Genomic DNA, 18779 nt, shown 5'->3' with positions numbered 1-18779 from the left:
AATTTTTTTGGCCAAATTCTTGTCAGATCTGATTACAGTAGATAGTCGTTTTTACCTCGTAATGTGGCTGACAAAGAGCTCATACTAGGAGTAGAAGTGTCAGCTCTGCCTTTTTCTTGTTGCTCGCTTGTGATCGCATTATTAGTATTATCTTCAATCCGCGGTTTCTTTGTGGGAATCTTTTTAAGCCACTTGTCCATTTTGAGAGGGTTAGTTTAGTTAAAACTAGATAATAAAATCCGTAAATCCACTTAACCGGGCACACGTAAACTACAATACATCGCAATATGCTGAAAGCGAATGAACGAGTGAGGGTGCTACTGTCAATCATTCCACATTGTGGAACTCCCACTCTTCCTTCAGGATACCTCGCGTACTATGTGAGACACCTGATCGTCTGACATACAGACTGAATGAGGACAGCAGTGTCAATCCATATACTGAATATTAGTAAAGCTTAATTTCTTCCTTAAGATAAAAAATAAATAGAAATTCTAATATTTTCTTCCCGCATCCCGATGGATAGTCTTGCACACCCCACTTTGGAAACCACTGATTTATGCCACAGAAAAGCCACAGAATTATGAAAACCTCAAGGTTGTAGGTAACTCTGAAATGTTCACAACTAAACAAAACGTTATGGCTGTTCATTTGTAAACTTTTAAAATAACATTAAATTGATAGTTACAAAACTTTACTGTGCAGAAGAAAAATGTTGTTCTATCAATCTTAATTTAAGTAAGCACAGAAACAGTTTCATTACCTTTTCAAATTTTTTAAACCTTCGATTTTCTACATGTAATTGTATTTGCTTTTTTTTTTTTTGGGTGGGGGGAGGGGTTCCTCTGTTGCTGCTGCCTGATCACAAACTTCTGATTCCAAATGAAGTATATGACAGACCAGTTTGTAACCCCTTGTGTTCGTAGCTCTGAGGTTCTTCTGTTGTACCTATACTACATCTCTCCCCTGTATTTTTTGTTATCTGTCACCTTTCCAGAACACTCAACTTCCTATTAAAAAATGCATAAACTAAAATGTGAATCAAGGATGTCACATGTTTGAGCATAAATCCAATGTTAAAGTGCTCCCCTTTACATTTCATTCTAAAATTACTTTATGTGGAAAATTTATGTGATAAGTCTCTATTACGATATTATGTATTGGCCCAAACAGTTTCACTGGAACAATGCAAATATCACAAGTGAGGTAACCATGAAAAATAATGCATCATTGTGCACCTGCATATTTAAATTAAAGATCTGGCTTTTAATCTTCCACCAAGGTGAAAAGCTGAACAAAATTTTACAAAGCTGAACTGCGAGTGAAGCTTGCATTGCTGGTTGTTTTCTCCAAGCTAAAGAGAATTTCAGTACTCAGTGCTGTTGAGCAGCTTTCTCCAATAAAAATGATAAATTCTTAAAAGGACACCAATACATTTCTTTTTACCTGCTATTGTCACAGTTAAAGTTTAAGGCAGAGGTGAGTAAGATACAGCCCCTGGCCTGCCAAGCCATTTGATCTGGCCCACGGCCTGCCCTGCTGCTCTTCTGCCCTCAGATCAATCGAAACGAGGGGCGGGGAGTGCATGAAGTCATTCACTGTTCAAAGTGACTGGCAGTTCTCCTCCCCACCCCCACTCAGAGGGAACCACCAGATGTTTCAAACAGCTGACTGTTCTCTCTAGGCACTGCTCACTCTCATGTTCCAGACCCCTCTCTCTGCCAGGGGCACACGACAGTGCCTGGAGGGAACTGCCCTTTTAAGCCTGAGGCTTTTTCCCCAGAGGCAGCACCAGCCTGAGACAACTACAAAAATGGTGAAGTGGCCCCCCGCTGTAAAAAGAATTGCCCATCCCTGGTTTAAGGACATGTTTATATAGAGATGGCATGCAGAAAACAGGGATAAAAATATATAGAGCTCCTAGCATGTCATGCACTAATAGGCTATATGGACCCTGATACATTGCGCTTGAAGTTTCATATGCCTTTTTCAAGAGCACTGTAAATTTATACCACATCTTGCCCTGTGGTAAATGGCTGAATACACAAACTCTTGGATTACCATGTCTGAAAGAGAAAAATACACTATCAGTGTGTATACTTTAAGTGTGGAATCAAATGTTAGTTTTGCTGTCTGTGTATGTCCTTCGTACAGAAAAAGGAGAAAAACAAAAAGTTTGAAAGTGTGATTTTAAGTTGAAAAAATTATCTAAGGGACTCTGACAGATATAGTCCTTGAAGTTACCTTTAACTGGTTTGAAACGGATTAAAGATTAAATTGATAGCATTTGCTCATAATCACTAAACTTTTAAAATAAACATTTGGGAAAAAAGTACACATACATGTTTGCATCATATTAGGATTAAGGAAGGGTTAAGACTCTTTGCAGCTTTTACACTGGGGTGGGTAATAATATTTACAGAGGGTGGCCACTTCACTATTTTTGGTAGTGGCCGCAGGCCAGCGCCACCTCTGGAAAAAGTGGATCCTCAAGTGGAAGGGGCAGTTCCCCTGGCAGGGAGAGGAGACTTGGAGCCGGGGGCACACAGTGGGTAGAGAACTGTCAGCTGTTTTGACCCTCTGATTCGGGGGGGCGGGGAGGAGATGAGGGCAGCTGCGAGCCACTTTGAACAGTGAATGACTTCACACACTCTCCATCCCTGGTTTTGATTGACCTGAGGGAGAAGGGAGGGGCAGGGTGGGCTGGATCAGACAGCTTGGTGGGCCAGATCTTGTCCACCCCTATTTTACACCCAACTTACTGTTGCCAAATATTCTGAAAAAATACAGTGCATAAATACACTTTTGAAAGCCCCCACTCAATTATATGCACTGGAAATCATGCAGTAAAATTTCAACTAGGAAATAAATTAACAACTGTAAGAGACCCATAAATACTAGGACTTTACTTTTAAAGAGACACCAACTAAAAAAATAACATCTATTTGAATTGTTTACATAAGAGTAATAGGGAAAAAAGAACAACAATTTTCCTCCTCAGTTTGGTGCTTAGTCAGTTTCCTTAGAGCCAATTTCCCTTCTTTGTGTGGGTTTTTCAGACAACAGCAAAGACAAACAAAAGAGAATGTGTTTTAAACAACAAAAAATGGCAATAGAAAGCACGAGTACCTCAATTTCTTAAGACTTTAAAAAAAGAAAACAGGACATTTCAAATTGGCAGCATTCTTTTACCACTGGGATATAAGGAAGAGTCAAATTTGATGGTACTACAAATGAAGGAGGCCATACATGAATCTACATCAAAATTTTTAGCTCAGCTAGATTTAGAAACTGCTGGAATTCCATCATGGACCTCACTCAAGAATTAACTCAGGCTCTTATTCAGAAGTTGCCTGTAAAACCCTTTCCACATCACACACAAAACCCTATCACATGAGTTTGGTGGTGCTTTAAGTCTAGCTGGGATATAGATTAAGGGATTAAAGTTCATGTACCGCTTTAGTTCAGAATGGTAACACACCCACACTGCAGTGAGGATGCAAAAATCTCTCGAAGTGCCAATAGTCCTCCAAGGTCTTCACACAATTCCCACCATGTGCCCACAAGGACGGACAAGTTTTCGCAATTCACTGGGGAAGAAACAAAGCAGCTCACCTAGCACAAAGAACCACAAGATATACTCCCGAAAGTCCTAGTGACGTGAGTGAACACAGCACTTGTAAGGATACAGTAACTCAGATATAGCTCATAACTTATCTAAACCCACCCACATCATCAAAGCCAAGTGCTAATCACTGCTGGATAGCTCAGTGGTTTGAGCATCTGCCTGCTAAACCCAGAGTTATGAGTTCTATAAAATCAAGAGTTCTATGAACTACAAAAATATCTACAGCACATCAACAGTAAAATGAAAAGTCAATAAAATACGTAAATTAAAATAATTATTTAAATACAATTAATTTGATTTTGCAAACATTTGAATCAACTCTGGTGTAAAACATATTAAGATTCCAGTGACAGACTTTTATACTTCCAACATATAATGCAGAACTGAGAGGAAGACTGATCCATGTCACATCTATCATTTAAAAAAATGGACACCAACTCCAATCCCAATATGTAATTAATACACAAGAATGGTCATACAGGGTCGAACCAAAGGTCCATCTAGCCCAGTATCCTGTCTTCCAACAGTGGCTAATGCCAGATGCCCTAGAGGGAGTGAACAGAACAGGTAATCCACATGATCCCTCTCCTTTCATCCATTTCCAGACAGAGGCTAGGGACACCATTCCTACTCATCCTGGCTAATAGCCATTGATGGACCTAACCTCCATGAATTGATCTAGTTCTTTTTTGAATGCTGTTAAAATCCTGGCCTTCACAACATCCACTGGCAAGGAGTTCCACAGGTTGATTATACCCTGCGTGAAGAAAAATCTCCCTTTTTTGTTTTAAATCTGCTACCTATTAATTTCATTTGGTGACCCCTAGTTCTTGTATTATGGGAACAAGTAAATAATCTTTCTATATTAACTTTTTCCACACCAGTCATGATTTTATAGACCTCTATCATATCCCCCCCTTAGTCTCCTCATTTCTAAGATGAAAAGTCTCAGTCTCTTTAATTTGTCCTCATATGGGACCCATTCCAAACCCCTAATCATTTTTGTTACCCTTTTCTGAACCTTTTCAATGACAATGTATCTTTTTTGAGATAAGGTGACCACATCTATATGCAGTATTCAAGATGTGGGCGTACCATGGTTTCATAGACATGCAATAAGATAGTCTCCGTCTTATTCTTTATCCGTCTTTTAATTATTCCTAATATTATCTTTGCTTTTTTGACTGCCACTGCACATTCAGTGGATGTTTTCGGAGAACTATCCACAATGACTCCAAAATATCGTGAGTAGTTGAAGCTAAATTAGTCCCCTTCCTTTTATATCTATAGTTGGGATTATTTTTTCCAGTGGGCATTACTTTACATTTATCAACATGAAATTTCATTTGCCATTTTATTACCCAATCATAGAGTTTGGTTTTGCCACCTCACTGTTTACCCCATTTTCCAGATTATTTATAAATAAATTGAATAGGATTGGTTCCACTACGGACCCTTGGGGGACACCGCTAGTTACCTCTCTCTCCATTCGAAAAACTGACCATTTATTCCTATCCTTTGTTTCTTATCTTTTAACCAGTCATCAATCCACGAGAGGACCTTCCCTCTTATTCCATGACCGCTTACTTTGTTTAAGAGCCTTTGGTGAGGAACCTTTCTGGAAATCTAAGGCTTTCTGGAAATTTAAGTACACTATAGACACTGGATTCCCTCTGTCCACGTTTGTTGACCCTCCTCAAAGAATTCTAGTAGATTAATAAGGCATGATTTCCCTTTACAGAAACCATGTTGACTTTTCCCTAACAAATTATGTTAATTTAGGTGTCTGACAATTTTATTCTTTACTGTAGTTTGAAATAATTTGCCCAGTACTAACATTAGACTTACTGGTCTGTGATTGCCAGGATCACCTCTAGAGCCCTTTTTAAATATTGGCATCACATTAGCTATCTTCCAGTTACTAGGCATAGAAGCTGAAGATTGTGTTTGCACACAAGGACATAGACCACAAGTTTGATATATTTCCCAAACTTATAAAAATATAAATAGGGTCCCATTCTTCGAGTGACTAATCTGAAAATGAATTTCCAAAATAAAATTGACAGATCTGAACCTAAAATTGGCATCTGGTCAATTTGCTTTTTTACATTTTAAGTTTACTATTAGTGTAAGGCTTCCTGTTGAAAGCATTATCTTATTGCTTAAAATAAGATCACCACAAGATTGTGGTGATTTTAAAAATAGAAGATGAACTCTCAAATGCACCTATTGTCAGGGCCATCTGTCAATTTTTATTAAGCGTTGAGGAAAAACCCTTGAATACTAATCCACTACATTTTTAGATAAAAATATTATGCCAATATTTGAAAATTTACCAGAACATCAGTATGAAAATGTTGACATTCTGATCTAAACAAAGCAGTAGAGATTATGGTGTGTGTTTTAACAACATAAAACTGGGTTGCTCTCTCAGCTCTGTCTTGGAAGTGTTTTTTCTGTTGGCATTGCCTAAAAACTCTATTATGGAATTTTCATGGAGTGGCTTCAAAATTATTTGTATTACAATTCATCCAAAATACCAGCTTTTGCACAATCCTATTCGTATTTAAACATAGAAAAACAGAGTAAATAGAGTAAGTGCCAAATAAGTAGCCATTTATCATGAGCCCTGTCCATCTCTCCAGCTATGCTATTAGCCCTTTCCCTTCCAGAATCATTATAAAAATACCCTAATAACTTCCTAACTCCCAGTACACAAACTGTGTCACCAGCAACGCGCTTATCTAAAGCTATGGTTCTCTGGCCAGTGACAGCTGTAACTACAATAACATTCCAGGAAATCTCAGCACTTACATGCTATTTACACAGGAAAAAAAAGACAACTCTAGCTTCTTTCACTAACGATACTTCAGTCATTACAATCCTGTGACCTCAAAAACTGGGAAATTACCTCCCCGAAACTGGAGTTTTAAGAAGCGTTAATCTGCCCAGGCCTCTAAACGACAATAGCTTTCAACTTTCAAGGACTCTACTTTCTCTTGAAAGTATTCTGCTTTGTTGCTTTAGAGGAAGGAGACTGTTTCTAGATACTTTATATAATTTATGTGCCTGAAAGGTGAAATTTACTGCATGCCTTCATGAGGGGAAAGACGATTCACCAGGCAACAGCCACCCACCCCCATGCTCCAATATTTGTGCGCCGTGTTCTCTCTCAAAACACAGAACATCTTATCGCTCCCGTCACACAACGGGCGGGGGAGGAAGTCACAGGAAAATAACAGGGAACGAGCCCTGGACAATCGCAGCACCTGAGGCTATAAACAAAGTCCCAGGGGACGAGGGGGAAGTCAGACCCTGCCACCGAACCGTTAGGTAGAAAACAAAACCCAGCGGAGAGCTGCTCCTGGAAAAAAGATCAGGAAGAATTCGGCCGACGGACCTGCGGGAGAAGACCCTCCGGGAGGTAGGGAGACTGGATCCAGCCCAGTGGCGGGGTGGAGAGGGAACGGGGACCCTACAGGAAGGTCTGGATCCGGCCCAGCAATCTGGCGGAGGAAAGAAAAAGCAACACCCCCGGATCTAACCCAGGCCTGACATGCGGGTAACTCAGGGGAAGATCCCCGAGAAGCGGGCCCAGGTCCGCTCCCAACACGGGGGCCAGGAACTGGAAGAGGCCCCGAGCTCCCCGAGACCATGGATGGGGAGACGCATTAAAAGACGCGAGGCCCTCACTTGCCCCCAAGCAGGGGCGGCAGAGGCACTGCGCGGTGCCAGGCACTGGTCAGTCCCTACCTCCGGCTCCGGCAGCCCAGCAGCAGAACAGGATTAGCGCCCCCACCAGCACCATCTTCGCCTGGTCCAGGCCCCACCGCCGCGTTCTCCTACCCGCAGCGCATCCGCTCCGGCCAGGCACCGGGATCTGAGGGGCAGCGAGGCGCTTCCCTTCGCTGTGGCCGCCGCACAGGGAGCGGCTTCAGCCCACTCCGCCAACCCGCGGCTCGTTCCGCCTCAGCGCCCGCCCGGCAACGCGCCCCGCTCCTGGAGCCGGAGCCACACAGCCACTCCACCGCCCTCCCCGCTCCCGCTCCCGCTCCCCACCCCCCAGCGCGACGTTACAGCTCGCCAGGGCGGGGGCTCAGGGCACGCCTCCAAGCGCGCGATCGCCACACCCCGCCCCCCACGCTCCTCCCACGTGATACAGTGGAGCATTGCTGGAAAATACTGTGCAGGATCTTCTTAAAGAGACAGCGATCCCGCGTTTCATTGTTCGGGTCGAGGCACTGGCGCGGAGGAGGTGGGGGACCGACTCCCTTATGGTCGAGTGTGCACGCGCTGCAGGAACGTGCACAAGCAACTGCGCGGGAAACAGCCGCCGCTGCACCGACAAGGTGCAAGCAAACGCGTATCCCCACAGCTCCCCGATCCAACTATGCAGCCGTCCCTCTCCGTGTCCCCTCTTCAAGCAGGGCTTGAATTCAGCAGGAGCTGCTCGGAGCGGAGCTCCTGTCAATATTTTGAAATCCTCAAAGTGTGTATAGCATGTTGGGGGAGGAGGAAGGGGAGGAGAACTCGGGTAATGCCCGATAAGAATGTAAGCCTTGCCTAAACCCCACAACGAAAGGGGCTTTCTCAAAGCTTAGATCTCCGTAGGCGGTAGATTAAATTCCCGTCTCCCCAATCTTTGATGCAAGCAGGCTCGAGTCCCCTGCTATTTCGCCTCTTGCCTTTTTCCCTGGGAAAACGTGAATTGATTCCTTGCTTTCTGATTCTGCTTGTAGAAACAACCTGCCCAAGAGTTAAGGACCTCCCCTCCCCCACTTGTTGCGTTACATTATTAGGAAACAGACATTTTCCTAATACCTGCTCCAGTATTTACTAAGTAGCCAATACCATGTGCTCAATGGAAAGGTGCAAGAAACCCCATGGACAGTCCTACCCTCTAGGAGCCTTATGTGCAGGAATATGCCCCCTCCCCACCACCACACACACACATCAACAGCAAATATAGGGTCCCCTTTGAACTGCTGGGGCCCTAAGCAATTGATTACTCTGCCTTTGCCTAGTGACATCTCTGCCCCATCCTATTGTGTTCAAGGAGGTGGGGGGGGAGGAGACAGGGGGAGATGACCATTTCACGGGGCCCAGGGCAGCACCATTTTGCGGGGCCCCCCTTTGCCACGGCACATGTGTGGTGGCACCGTGGCGCATGCGCAGGGTTTCTTGAAACGTGGGGCCTAGGGCGGATGCCCCGCTTGCCCTTCCCTATATCTGCCCCTGGGAGGAGGGTATAAGACCATCCACATCTAAAGCTCTCCTAAGTTGTAGGAGCCTCCCTCAGCCAACCTCTGCTTCCTGGTCTTATAAATGGACACTTTAGCCATAGCCAGGAGGAGGTTGACAAGGAGATCCCACAACTGTGTGAGGCCACAGATGAGGGCTACGTCTACACTGGCATGATTTTCTGGAAATGCTTTTAATGGAAAAGTTTTCCATTAAAAGCATTTTCGAAAAAGCACGTCTAGATTGGCAGGACGCTTTTCCGCAAAAGCACTTTTTGCGGAAAAGCATCTGTGGCCAATCTAGACGTGCTTTTCCGCAAAAAAGCCCCGATCGCCATTTTTGCTATCGGGGCTTTTTTGCAGAAAACAAATCTCTGCTGCCTACACTGGCCCTTTTGCGCAAAAGTTTTTCGGAAAAAGACTTTTGCCCGAACGGGAGCAGCATAGTATTTCCGCAAAAGCACTGACAATCTTACATGAGATCGTCAGTGCTTTTGCGGAAATTCAAGTGGCCAGTGTAGACAGCTGGCAAGTTTTTCCACAAAAGCAGATGATTTTGCGAAAAAACTTGCCAGTCTAGACACAGCTAAGGTGGGCAAAAATAAGTGAGAGAATGAGTGCAGCCAGAACCTCAACAAGAGATTTGTGAGGAGTCAAAAGAGGGGCTGTAACCTAGCGCACTCAAGATAGACATGCACCAAGGTCCCCTCACCAAAGAAGGAGCAAATGTTGGGAACAGAGGTGAACTGTGCCAAATACACACCAATGCTCACAGCACCATGGAGAATTCTCCAGTTAATGTGCCCATCGGGCCACAAAACCTCAGTGGAGTAGTCACTGGCTTTTCGGGGCTCCCCACGGTGACAAGAGGTCCTGCCATTTGTTATTTGGGTGAGACATAAGGGTGGAGAAGTGAAGAGCATGGAGCACAAGCGTATACAGATGACTTTTTGGCATGATTCAAAAGGGGTCTAGCTGCAATGTGTGCAGATGGCTCTGGTAGTGAGGGGGAGGTGGCCTGGAGATAGCTCTGCCTCATAGTAGACAGATATTCAGTAATTTCCTTTTGATTAAGAGCTGAGCTCATTTTAATAGTACAGGTTGAACCTCTCTAGTCTGGCATCTTTGAGACCTGACCAGGGGACCTAACCATGGGAGATCAATATTGTCTAGCAGCTGCCACTTGAAAGAGATGCCCAAAGAATGATTGAGAAAACAGAAAAACAGTACAGCTCATTCCAGAATTGTAACACTCAAGTTAAATATGCAGCCTACTGCAAAACTTCAGTGCTAGTTTCAGGTTCATATGCAATTTCTATTGTTGGGTTACTTTGCCAGTTTACATCCAAACTCTGCTGTCAATTCAGAATGCCCCTATAAAGTAACACGAAATGCTGCTGGAGTTCAACGAAGAATTTCTTTTACTTTTCCTGCTTTCAAGTTACAATGTAACTATCATATTTGCATGCAATCTCAGTTGTCAGGTCAGTGCTATTGTCAAATTTAAATAAAACCTCCCTCCCCCAGTTTACAGCATATTCTATCTGACACAGGAAAAGGAATAGTATTTGTCTGTGATGATTGTCTCATTTTGACCCAATGAGAAAATTATCAAGAAAAGTAAACAATAAGCAATTTATAAAATGGTGTAATTGTTTATTATACACATTTATTGATAAAGTGATTTTTTCTAAAGGAAGGGAGTAATCAAGTTTTGCATTTTGCTTTTCAAGAGTTGTCACTTATGTGTTTAAAAACAAATTAATATTTACATTTTGAAGCTTTGAACACTTGATTTTAGTTATTGTTGTTTTGCAAAGTAGCAGAATACATTACAAGGGTTAAATTACTTTTGAATCAAATGGAAGAGCTCTTATCATATGAGCATATACACAGGAAGGGCTAGGTCAGTTATAAGAACTTCCATTGCTTCACAGGAAACTACTCATGATGAAGTAATTGTTTCCAAATGTAAATAACTCAAAGAGAGGAGAGTAAGAAACAAATACAGATAAGAGCATAGAGAAAGTAAATTCTTACCTGCACCTGCCTCACAAGTCTATATCAACCCTTTGCTTTACAAACTTACATTTTTATCTTGGGGATTTTGCTTACTATTCATTTTGAATCATGAAAGGACATTTTAAACGATAGTTTACATCAACGATACATGTTTATAATTTTAAAATAATCGATTGTTAGCATACGATAATTCACACTATTGAGAAATATACAAGGAAAAGAAAATAATTCCCTAGGACTCAAACGGTCTTTAATATTTTATGGATGCCTTCACCAGCTCACTATATTATAGATGGGAAGCGAGAATTTGGCGACGTTTTTATCTTGGTTACAATTCCTTTCGGACGAACATAATAATCCTTTGTTACTGGCTGATCATGAAAAGCCGCTGCACTGTTTCTTTAAAAAGGCAGTGGCCGGAGCCCTCTGCGCAGGTCCTATGCCCTGAGTTTCACCTTCCTGCAAAATAATGGGAGATGTTTGCCAATTTAATTGTTGTAAGCCCGGATTGTTTTTCACTGTAGCGCTATGCGCTGCCCTCTCTTAACATCTTGTTCCCAAACTGGTACAGGGTTTGCAACGGGTAGTGTCTAAGCCCGTATCTCATTCATATGGCTGTATTACTAGAAAGCAAAGTGCCTTCCATTTGTTTAGACATTAGCAAATAACAGTAACTTGAGTCTGAAAAGCAAACTGCTGTCTCCGGTGAGAGGAGAGCGGTTATTGGTTTTAAAAGAAAAAACTGAATCTTGGAAGACTCGCATACTCTTTTTTCATCTTAACTTGATAAAAGGGGACCCTCCCCCCAGACTAAGTGGGCAAACTGGTTATCGCTTGGGGATAAGGAGGCGCTTTTGCAGTTGTTTTTGCTCTTAGGAAACAAGCGCCTGCCCTATGCGTAGCCTGAAGTCATTAGCCACGCACAGATTACATGGCGGGTGTCCAACGGGACATTGCAGTGACCACATCCAAACCTATCAAGCCGAGCTACCTAGCGCATTGCTCCTGCCGCGAGCTGGGGCCAGCGCGCGCGCGCTGCTCCTCGCACTCTCCCCACCTGTTCCCTCGGGCTCGCGCCGCGAGGCCGCGCGCAGCTCCTGGACGCTCCCCCTGAGACTTAAGCCGTGCTGCGCTGCGCCGCGCCCCCCGCTTCTCGCTCCATCCCCTCCTCCGGCTCAAATCGAACCTCTCTCTAGGCTGCTCCCTTCCTATTCCTCGCGCGCGCTCCCCTCCCCGCCCCGAGGCGCCGGCGACCCGAAGTTGCTCCCCCTCCCACCCGCACGTCCTAGGGGCTGCTGGGCGGAGACGTTGCAGCCGCCGCTGTCATGGCGTCCTGGGCGCTGTTGGCGAAGGCTCAGCCTCTGCGGAGTCAGTAGAGTGCTAAGGAGGCGGGCGGGCGGCGGCCGGCCATGGAGAGCCTGGCGCAGCCCCCGCCGCCCCCGGGAACGCTGAAGAGGGGCGGCGGGGGCGCTGCGGGCCGAATCTTCCTGGAGGGGTCGGGGGAGGGCGAGGTTGCGTCTGGCGGCAGGGATGGGCCCGTGACTGCTGAGGAGGGCGGAGGGCAATGGGGTCTTTCCCCTCCTCCTCTTCCCCCGCCGGCCGCGGGCCCCGGGACGCGCGCTCCGACTTCGCCGGGGTCTCCCGTGTCGGCCCCAGAGAGCCGCCGGCCAGCTGCGGACTGCGCGGAGCCCGCCCTGACTGGGAGCCCTGGGGCGGCTCCTGTCTTGGAGGGCGGCAGCAGCGGCGACCCCAGCCCCCCAGAGGAGGAGTCGCGCAGCCTGGACTCGCTGGAGTCCTTCTCCAATCTGCACTCCTGCTGCCCCAGCAGCTCCGAGCTCAACAGCGATGCCGAGGAGGCGGCGGCGCCCGCGGCAGAGGACAAGGCCCTGGCCCCCGGAGGGGACGTGACCCCGGTGGCGGCTCAGCTCTTGTCTGCCGGCAAGGAGCGCTTTCCCGGCCAGTCGGTTTATCACATCAAGTGGGTCCGCTGGAAGGAGGAGAACACGCCGATCATCACCCAGAACGAGAACGGGCCTTGCCCACTGCTGGCCATCATGAACGTGCTGCTGCTGGCTTGGAAGGTATCGTATCCCTCGGGCCGGGAGTGATTAACAGTGTCCACAGCAGCAAAACGCTCCTGAGGCTTCCCGCAGACTCGGGTACAGCCTCGGTGATAGTGGAGATGCGCACAGACCCACACTACATACATCCACCTTTATGATTTGTATGACTCTGGAAACATACAAGATGTTTCACAAGCCTAGTAACTATTCTTGTAGCCCTGGGAATATGCACAGCACTACTAGAATCACAAATCTAATTATATAATGTTGAAACATACACAGCTATTTGTCAGACCTACTACTACAGCATTAGAAATTGCACCACTTAAACGGAAGTCTGTTATTGTTGATATCCTTTCTATACCACTAAAAGCATGCATGCATCTCACTCCCAAGTGTTGGGAAAATCCATGGTATCTTGCAAAACAGTTCTATTGTTTGTGTCACATTGGCAACATAGGTTAACACTGTGTTCTGTAAAGTGCTGCTATTACTTTTTAAAGAAGAATAGCAATGTAGACCGTGCTTTGCAAAACAAAGGCATAACGGTTATATATTACTGGAAATATGTAGCATTCTACAAACATAGAAATTTATGGTGTAGATGCAGCGTAATGAGAACATACACATTTGCAAAAATAACCAGTTTTCAGGAGTGTTTGACCTATATACATATTTAGTTGTTCATAAAATCCAAAATTATTATTGCTGTTCAATGGCACTTATACATAATGCTTTACAAAGCACATGGCTAACTACACAGTTGTAATTGTAGAAAGCTTATTACAAAGATCCAATATTACTTAGTATTATATGCCAACATTGTGCAAAGGATTGAGAACCAGAAACTCCTATTTGAGAGAGATGCACAGTAGGTAGTTATCCGACAATGCCTGCGCCCCTTGGCATTCTGAGTTACATTCCCAGAGCACTCACTGTGCAGAGGGTGGTTCTTGGTATATATCAGCCTCAACTAATGTACTTACTGTATTTCTTCTCTCCTCACCTGCTTGAGAGAAAACTCCAACAGCGGGAATCCAAGGGTTTGGGAGGGAGTTTGTGTGAAGGAAGCAGTTGTAACCTGGGGCACTGGACTGGAGTGCAGGAGGGGGTGCAGAAGTTTGGGTTGTGACCTAGGGCAGGGGATTGAAGTGCAGGGGTTTGGAATGTGACTTAGGGCAGGAGGGGTTTATCATCTAGGGCAGGGGACTAGGGTGCAGGGTCTGGGAGGGGGTATGGATTCAGGAGGGGGACAGAGGGTTTGGCTTACATGGGGGAGGCAGGCTCTGGCCGGGAGATTTACTTGGGTGACTCCCGCCCAGCAGGGTTGGCAGGCAGCCAGCCAGCTGCCTGCCCTGTCTGCTCACAGGGCCTCTGTGTGTTGGTGAATAAGAGCCTGAAGGATGGAGGGGGTGCTTCATTTTGAATTAGTGTGAACACACGTGTCCATGTGCGTGGCTTCAAAAAGTTAAGAGAAGATGTACATTGGCATTCACCATCCTTATTAGTGGAGATACATAGAAAGTCACAATAATACACAATTGCATTCTTAATACAATGTACTTCAAAGGTCTTAACCCTAATTCAATAAGGCTTAACTAAATTCAGTAAAGTTTATCATAATTCCATAAGGCTTATTCAGGATAATACCAGTCTGTGAGAAGTATCAGTACAAGAAAGCTTAGAGTAAAAAGTGGTTTTGTTTTGTTTTGTTTTTGTTTTTTGAGGAATTTGAATGGAGGGAAAGATAGTTGGCATCCTAGGAAGAGTGAGGCTGTTTCAAATGTAGCAGGTGACATGGAAAAAGGTAAAGAGTCAAACGAGATTAAGAGGTAGGTGTTGGGAATCTTGAGGACAGAGGTTTGTAACCTTTTTTGTGTTGGGAGCTGCTGACCCACAGAAAAATCCGCCGGGGGCCACACACAAGTGAAGCAACAAAAAAATCTGTCTCATTAACCTGGCCTCCAAGTGAAAAGAAGAAAAACCTTGCAGATGTAGCCCCAACTGAGAAACAGAAAAAAAGACTTGCAGTTCGCTCTCCTAGCTTCAGCCCCTGTGTATGTGGGTGGAGGGGAGGGGAAAAGAGATGCACCAATGCTCAGTGCTTACCCCCAATTAAGTTCTGGGGACATGACTAGTAAGTTTTGTGTCCCTAACAGGGTCAGTGGTAGAGCCAAAAATGAGGGGTTCAGTGTGCGGGAGGTGTGCTGCTGGGAAGCAGTCTGGGGATAAGGTTGCAGGATCTGGATGGGAGTCAGGACGGAGGAGCAGGATCTGGGCAGAAGGGAGAGTGTGGGAAGGGGCAGAGGATCGGGGTGTCTTCTGGGGCAGCACAGGTGGCTTTGCCTGCTGCAGGGAAGCTCTTCCTGCAGGCACTGCCCCCTCTCTCATTGGCTGCAACTTCTGTGCATCGTTATTTTATCCACTAATTACGTTTAATAGTTGCAGTACAAATTTGGGTCTGTTGATTTATGGTTCCATACTTATTTTGTTTCCAGAAGTATTTTTACCACATTCCTTGATTGGCCTTACTAGACTGTCTTTTTGCATTTTTTTCTTAAACTGTCACAATTACCTGTTACATAAAATTGTTTATGAAACTTGACCTGTTTTCCAACCATGGAACTCACAGTTGTGTAGATCTGTGAGGCCTCAATTATTAAAATATTTATTTAGAGACTCTTACCTGCCACCCAAAATCTTACTTGACTTTTGTGCACCATTTCTCACTATATATTTTAGAATTGTGCATCAATCTGTCTGTCCGTGAGTCCATTTGTCTAAGAAAACTTCCTAAAGAGTAAGAGCTAGGACTGCCAAATTTGGTACGTAGCTCTTATCATAACTTAAAGCAAGATAAGAGTTTGGTTGTGTGAAGACAAAAGATCTGCCTGGAATTTAGTTGTTTTTAATGAAATAGAAAGGGAGGTGTCTGTCAGGAAGGATAGTTAAGCTACAGAATGACCACAGAGGGGACAGCAAGGAGCCAAAGATGAGGACTGGGATAGCTATAACTCCATTGGGTCTGCCGGGGTAGAGAAAAGGGACTGCTATCTACTGTATATTTCAGAGCATTTGTCTTCCTGTGTATGTCTGTCCACCAGCTGGGGGACATGCACCCCTCCCTCAGCTCTTCCCGTTGCGGTGGTTATGGACAGATCCTTCTTGCTTAACCCCAAGATGCTGCAGTGAAAGGATGCTAGGGTAGTCCTCTTTCCCCAGGTCAGCTTGCATACTGAACCCCTCATCCTAAACCCCACCCCAAAACAATTATTTTAAATTAATAAAACCAAAACTCATTTGAGTTAGACCTAAGCAATGCCGGATAAATTGAATTTTATAAAAAATGTAGTGATGTTTCCCTGAAAAATCAGAAATGTCTCTATTTCTGTTCTATTATTCCTGTTAGTATTGCAGAGTTCTGTCCTGGTTTATGTAAACCCCATTAGACTGGCTACTTGAAGCAATTACAAACCAGCTAAAGTGATAAAACTGGTTGCACACTGAGTGTGTCTGTACTACAGAAACTTTTACTTAATTTGTTGTACAGTAATATTCCCCTCCCCCCACATTTAAATAAATCTCCTGGTTATTGCCCCACCATTCCCTCCCAAACTATAATCAGATCAATGTTGGCACTTGTGAGAGTGACAAGCTTATTGGCAGCTGATCTGAACCACATCTGTATGTAGCTGGCAGCTGCTCCACACTGAGGAAAGACATTCACATTCAGCTCACTTTCCCCTCATCATGGGAGAAAACTGGATTGGGTCAAGGAATAATGGGGATGGGAACAAGGAACCAAAACCTGAGAGTTATGATAGAGATAGAATGTACAGTACAGCGTGTGTTAGTAAGAAATACCACATTAGATATCTAGAGTGGAGAGGAGCGTGCATCTAGGACCTATAGGGAGAAGAAAAAATGATGGAAAAGGGAGGGAAAGACCACTGTTCAGTTTTCAATCTCTTTTCCTCACCAGCAAACTCTTCTCCTTCACTTACACTGGTTTTAACAAGTCTGATCAGAGTGTATTTTATCAATAATAACAAATTGTTTAGAAATGCAAGGACTTTAAAAACAGTCAATACCCATGCCTAATCTAGCAGGTATAATTTCTTCAGGCACCCCACCCTGTGTCTCTAGCCCCTCTTCTGGATCATTACTCTCCTTCTTTTTAACCTGTCAGAAGTCTTTGTCCTGTGTTTACAGGAGTCTTGTGGATTACCTGAAGAAAGGAGCAGAAATCTTCCAGGTTATTATTCGTGTAATTATTCCTTAATAACCCTCCCTGTGTTTGCAGATACGGTTTATCGTAAGCCATTTCTTGCCTTCCTGCCTGTTTTTAGACTGACCTATTGTTTTAAATCAATATAGTGATACAGAAAGCATCTCAATAAACCAGGTTAATACACAGAATTCGTACATTTCAAAGCATTACTAAATTCTGAATCTTTTGTATATACAGATTCATTTATCACATTAACTAAAGTCTTTTTAGCCATTCACATTCTACTATTCATCACAAATCCTGAGACGACCCTGGCTAATTGAAGACCTTGTGTAATTCTTGATCTGTTCAGGTTTCAAAATATTTGCTTATGTAGAAGCTATAGTAACGGGTAGATTTGTACAATATAGCAAGTAAATGTGCTCCAGTATATTCTTCAAAGGCGAGGTTTTTTGGTTTTGTTTTGTTTTTTGCCTAATGTTGATGAAAATGCAATCTGTCACTTAAGCAAGATTAAGTTCTTTCTTAGATTTTTTTTTTCCTACTAGTATTTTTTTTTTTTTTTTTTGAGAACTCCATGTCCGTTCCAGCCTCAGCAATTTTGAGTAGGGCTACGAAAAGAAAGATTACGTACATGTACCAAACTCTGAGAATTCTGCCTCTGTTTAATCACGCTTCTGGGGTACCACGCTGGCAACAGTTGAGTATTGGGAACGGTCTGAAAAAATGTCTACTCATTGGGACTGGACAAATGCATCCTCATATCGGATGTTGGTAACCAAAATTGTAAGAGTTGTTTGGTCCCTAACTAGCACAGTTTAGGTTTTTTTTAAAACTACTAAAGAGATTAGACGTTCTATGAAACAAGAAAGGTGAGCAGAAAACATGAACGTGTAGAAACTACTTTCAAATAACTAAAATTACTGGTAAGTAATCTTTCTTTTCTACTTTGAAGTGGCTTCTTTATATCTTCCAACTTGGAGTCTGGCCTGCAGTGCAGCCTCTATGATGATGGACTGTGGCATTATAGTTAGACAAGAATTGAAGGTGTTCTTTGAAAGCAAACATCCAATTAGTGTGCCAGATTGAGAGAACAGTTTTGTGTAAATGAACATCAGATGATAGCTGTGATGGCAACGAAACAAGAGCAGTCTATTGCAGGAAACCTTTGGAAGACATGTAGCAAAGTGTGGTTATCCTTTCAGATTTAGGCCCGCCCTCTACTCTGGGTCCAAGCCCAGGGATTCTGTAGATAGCCAGTGTCTGCAATGTTCCTTTAAGTAACTGTTGCTATTATTCCCTGGACATTTTCCTGTGGCTTTGGCACATTCTTCATCCTTACTTCAGGGCCTCTTCCTAGTGAGTTACAGAAGCCAACCCGGGGTACCGTCTGTTGTTCTCTGCTCTAGCAAGGAATTCACTCCCTCTGCTTATGAAGCTCTTAGGCCTGTGGTGTCCAGCCAGTTTTGAAGCAGTAGCCACTGCAGCAGGGGTGGTCAACCTAAACCTGAGAGGGAGCCAGAATTTACCAATGCCCATTGCCAAAGAGCAACAGTTATGTCACCAGCCATGATCATATCCCCGCCACCACTCTC

General features: G+C 44.2%; 2 protein-coding genes and 1 long non-coding RNA gene across 9 annotated transcripts in view; 1 reads left to right on the top strand and 2 right to left on the bottom strand.

Moving 5' to 3' along the window:
• Window positions 1-7679, bottom strand: part of ADAM10 (ADAM metallopeptidase domain 10) — a 122974-nt gene extending 115295 nt beyond the window's left edge. Inside the window, exon 1 of the mRNA XM_006112456.5 lies at window positions 7382-7679. Coding sequence (XP_006112518.2) covers window positions 7382-7436 — 55 coding nt within the window. The 5' untranslated portion in view covers window positions 7437-7679. The remainder of the gene's footprint in view (window positions 1-7381) is intronic.
• Window positions 6848-18779, top strand: part of MINDY2 (MINDY lysine 48 deubiquitinase 2) — a 110675-nt gene continuing 98743 nt past the window's right edge. For 5 of the 7 annotated variants that reach the window (XM_075897328.2, XM_075897327.2, XM_014578985.4 and 2 more), the window contains exon 1: window positions 12300-12971. In XM_075897328.2, the coding sequence (XP_075753443.2) occupies window positions 12300-12971 (672 nt within the window). Of the gene's footprint in view, window positions 7053-12299; window positions 12972-14713; window positions 17209-18779 lie in introns of those variants that run through there. The other 2 variants (XM_006112460.5, XM_075897331.2) reach the window with 2 other exon arrangements.
• Window positions 10501-12086, bottom strand: LOC142818326 (uncharacterized). Its single transcript, XR_012895794.2, has 2 exons — window positions 11948-12086; window positions 10501-11349 (listed from the first exon to the last, which is right to left on the bottom strand). It is a non-coding gene; the product is annotated as an uncharacterized LOC142818326 (long non-coding RNA).

Source organism: Pelodiscus sinensis, chromosome 14 (assembly GCF_052426305.1).
Source record: "Pelodiscus sinensis isolate ZL-2025 chromosome 14, ASM5242630v1, whole genome shotgun sequence".
NCBI classification, from domain to species: Eukaryota; Metazoa; Chordata; order Testudines; family Trionychidae; genus Pelodiscus; species Pelodiscus sinensis.
This window is presented reverse-complemented; position numbering and strand designations above follow the sequence as displayed.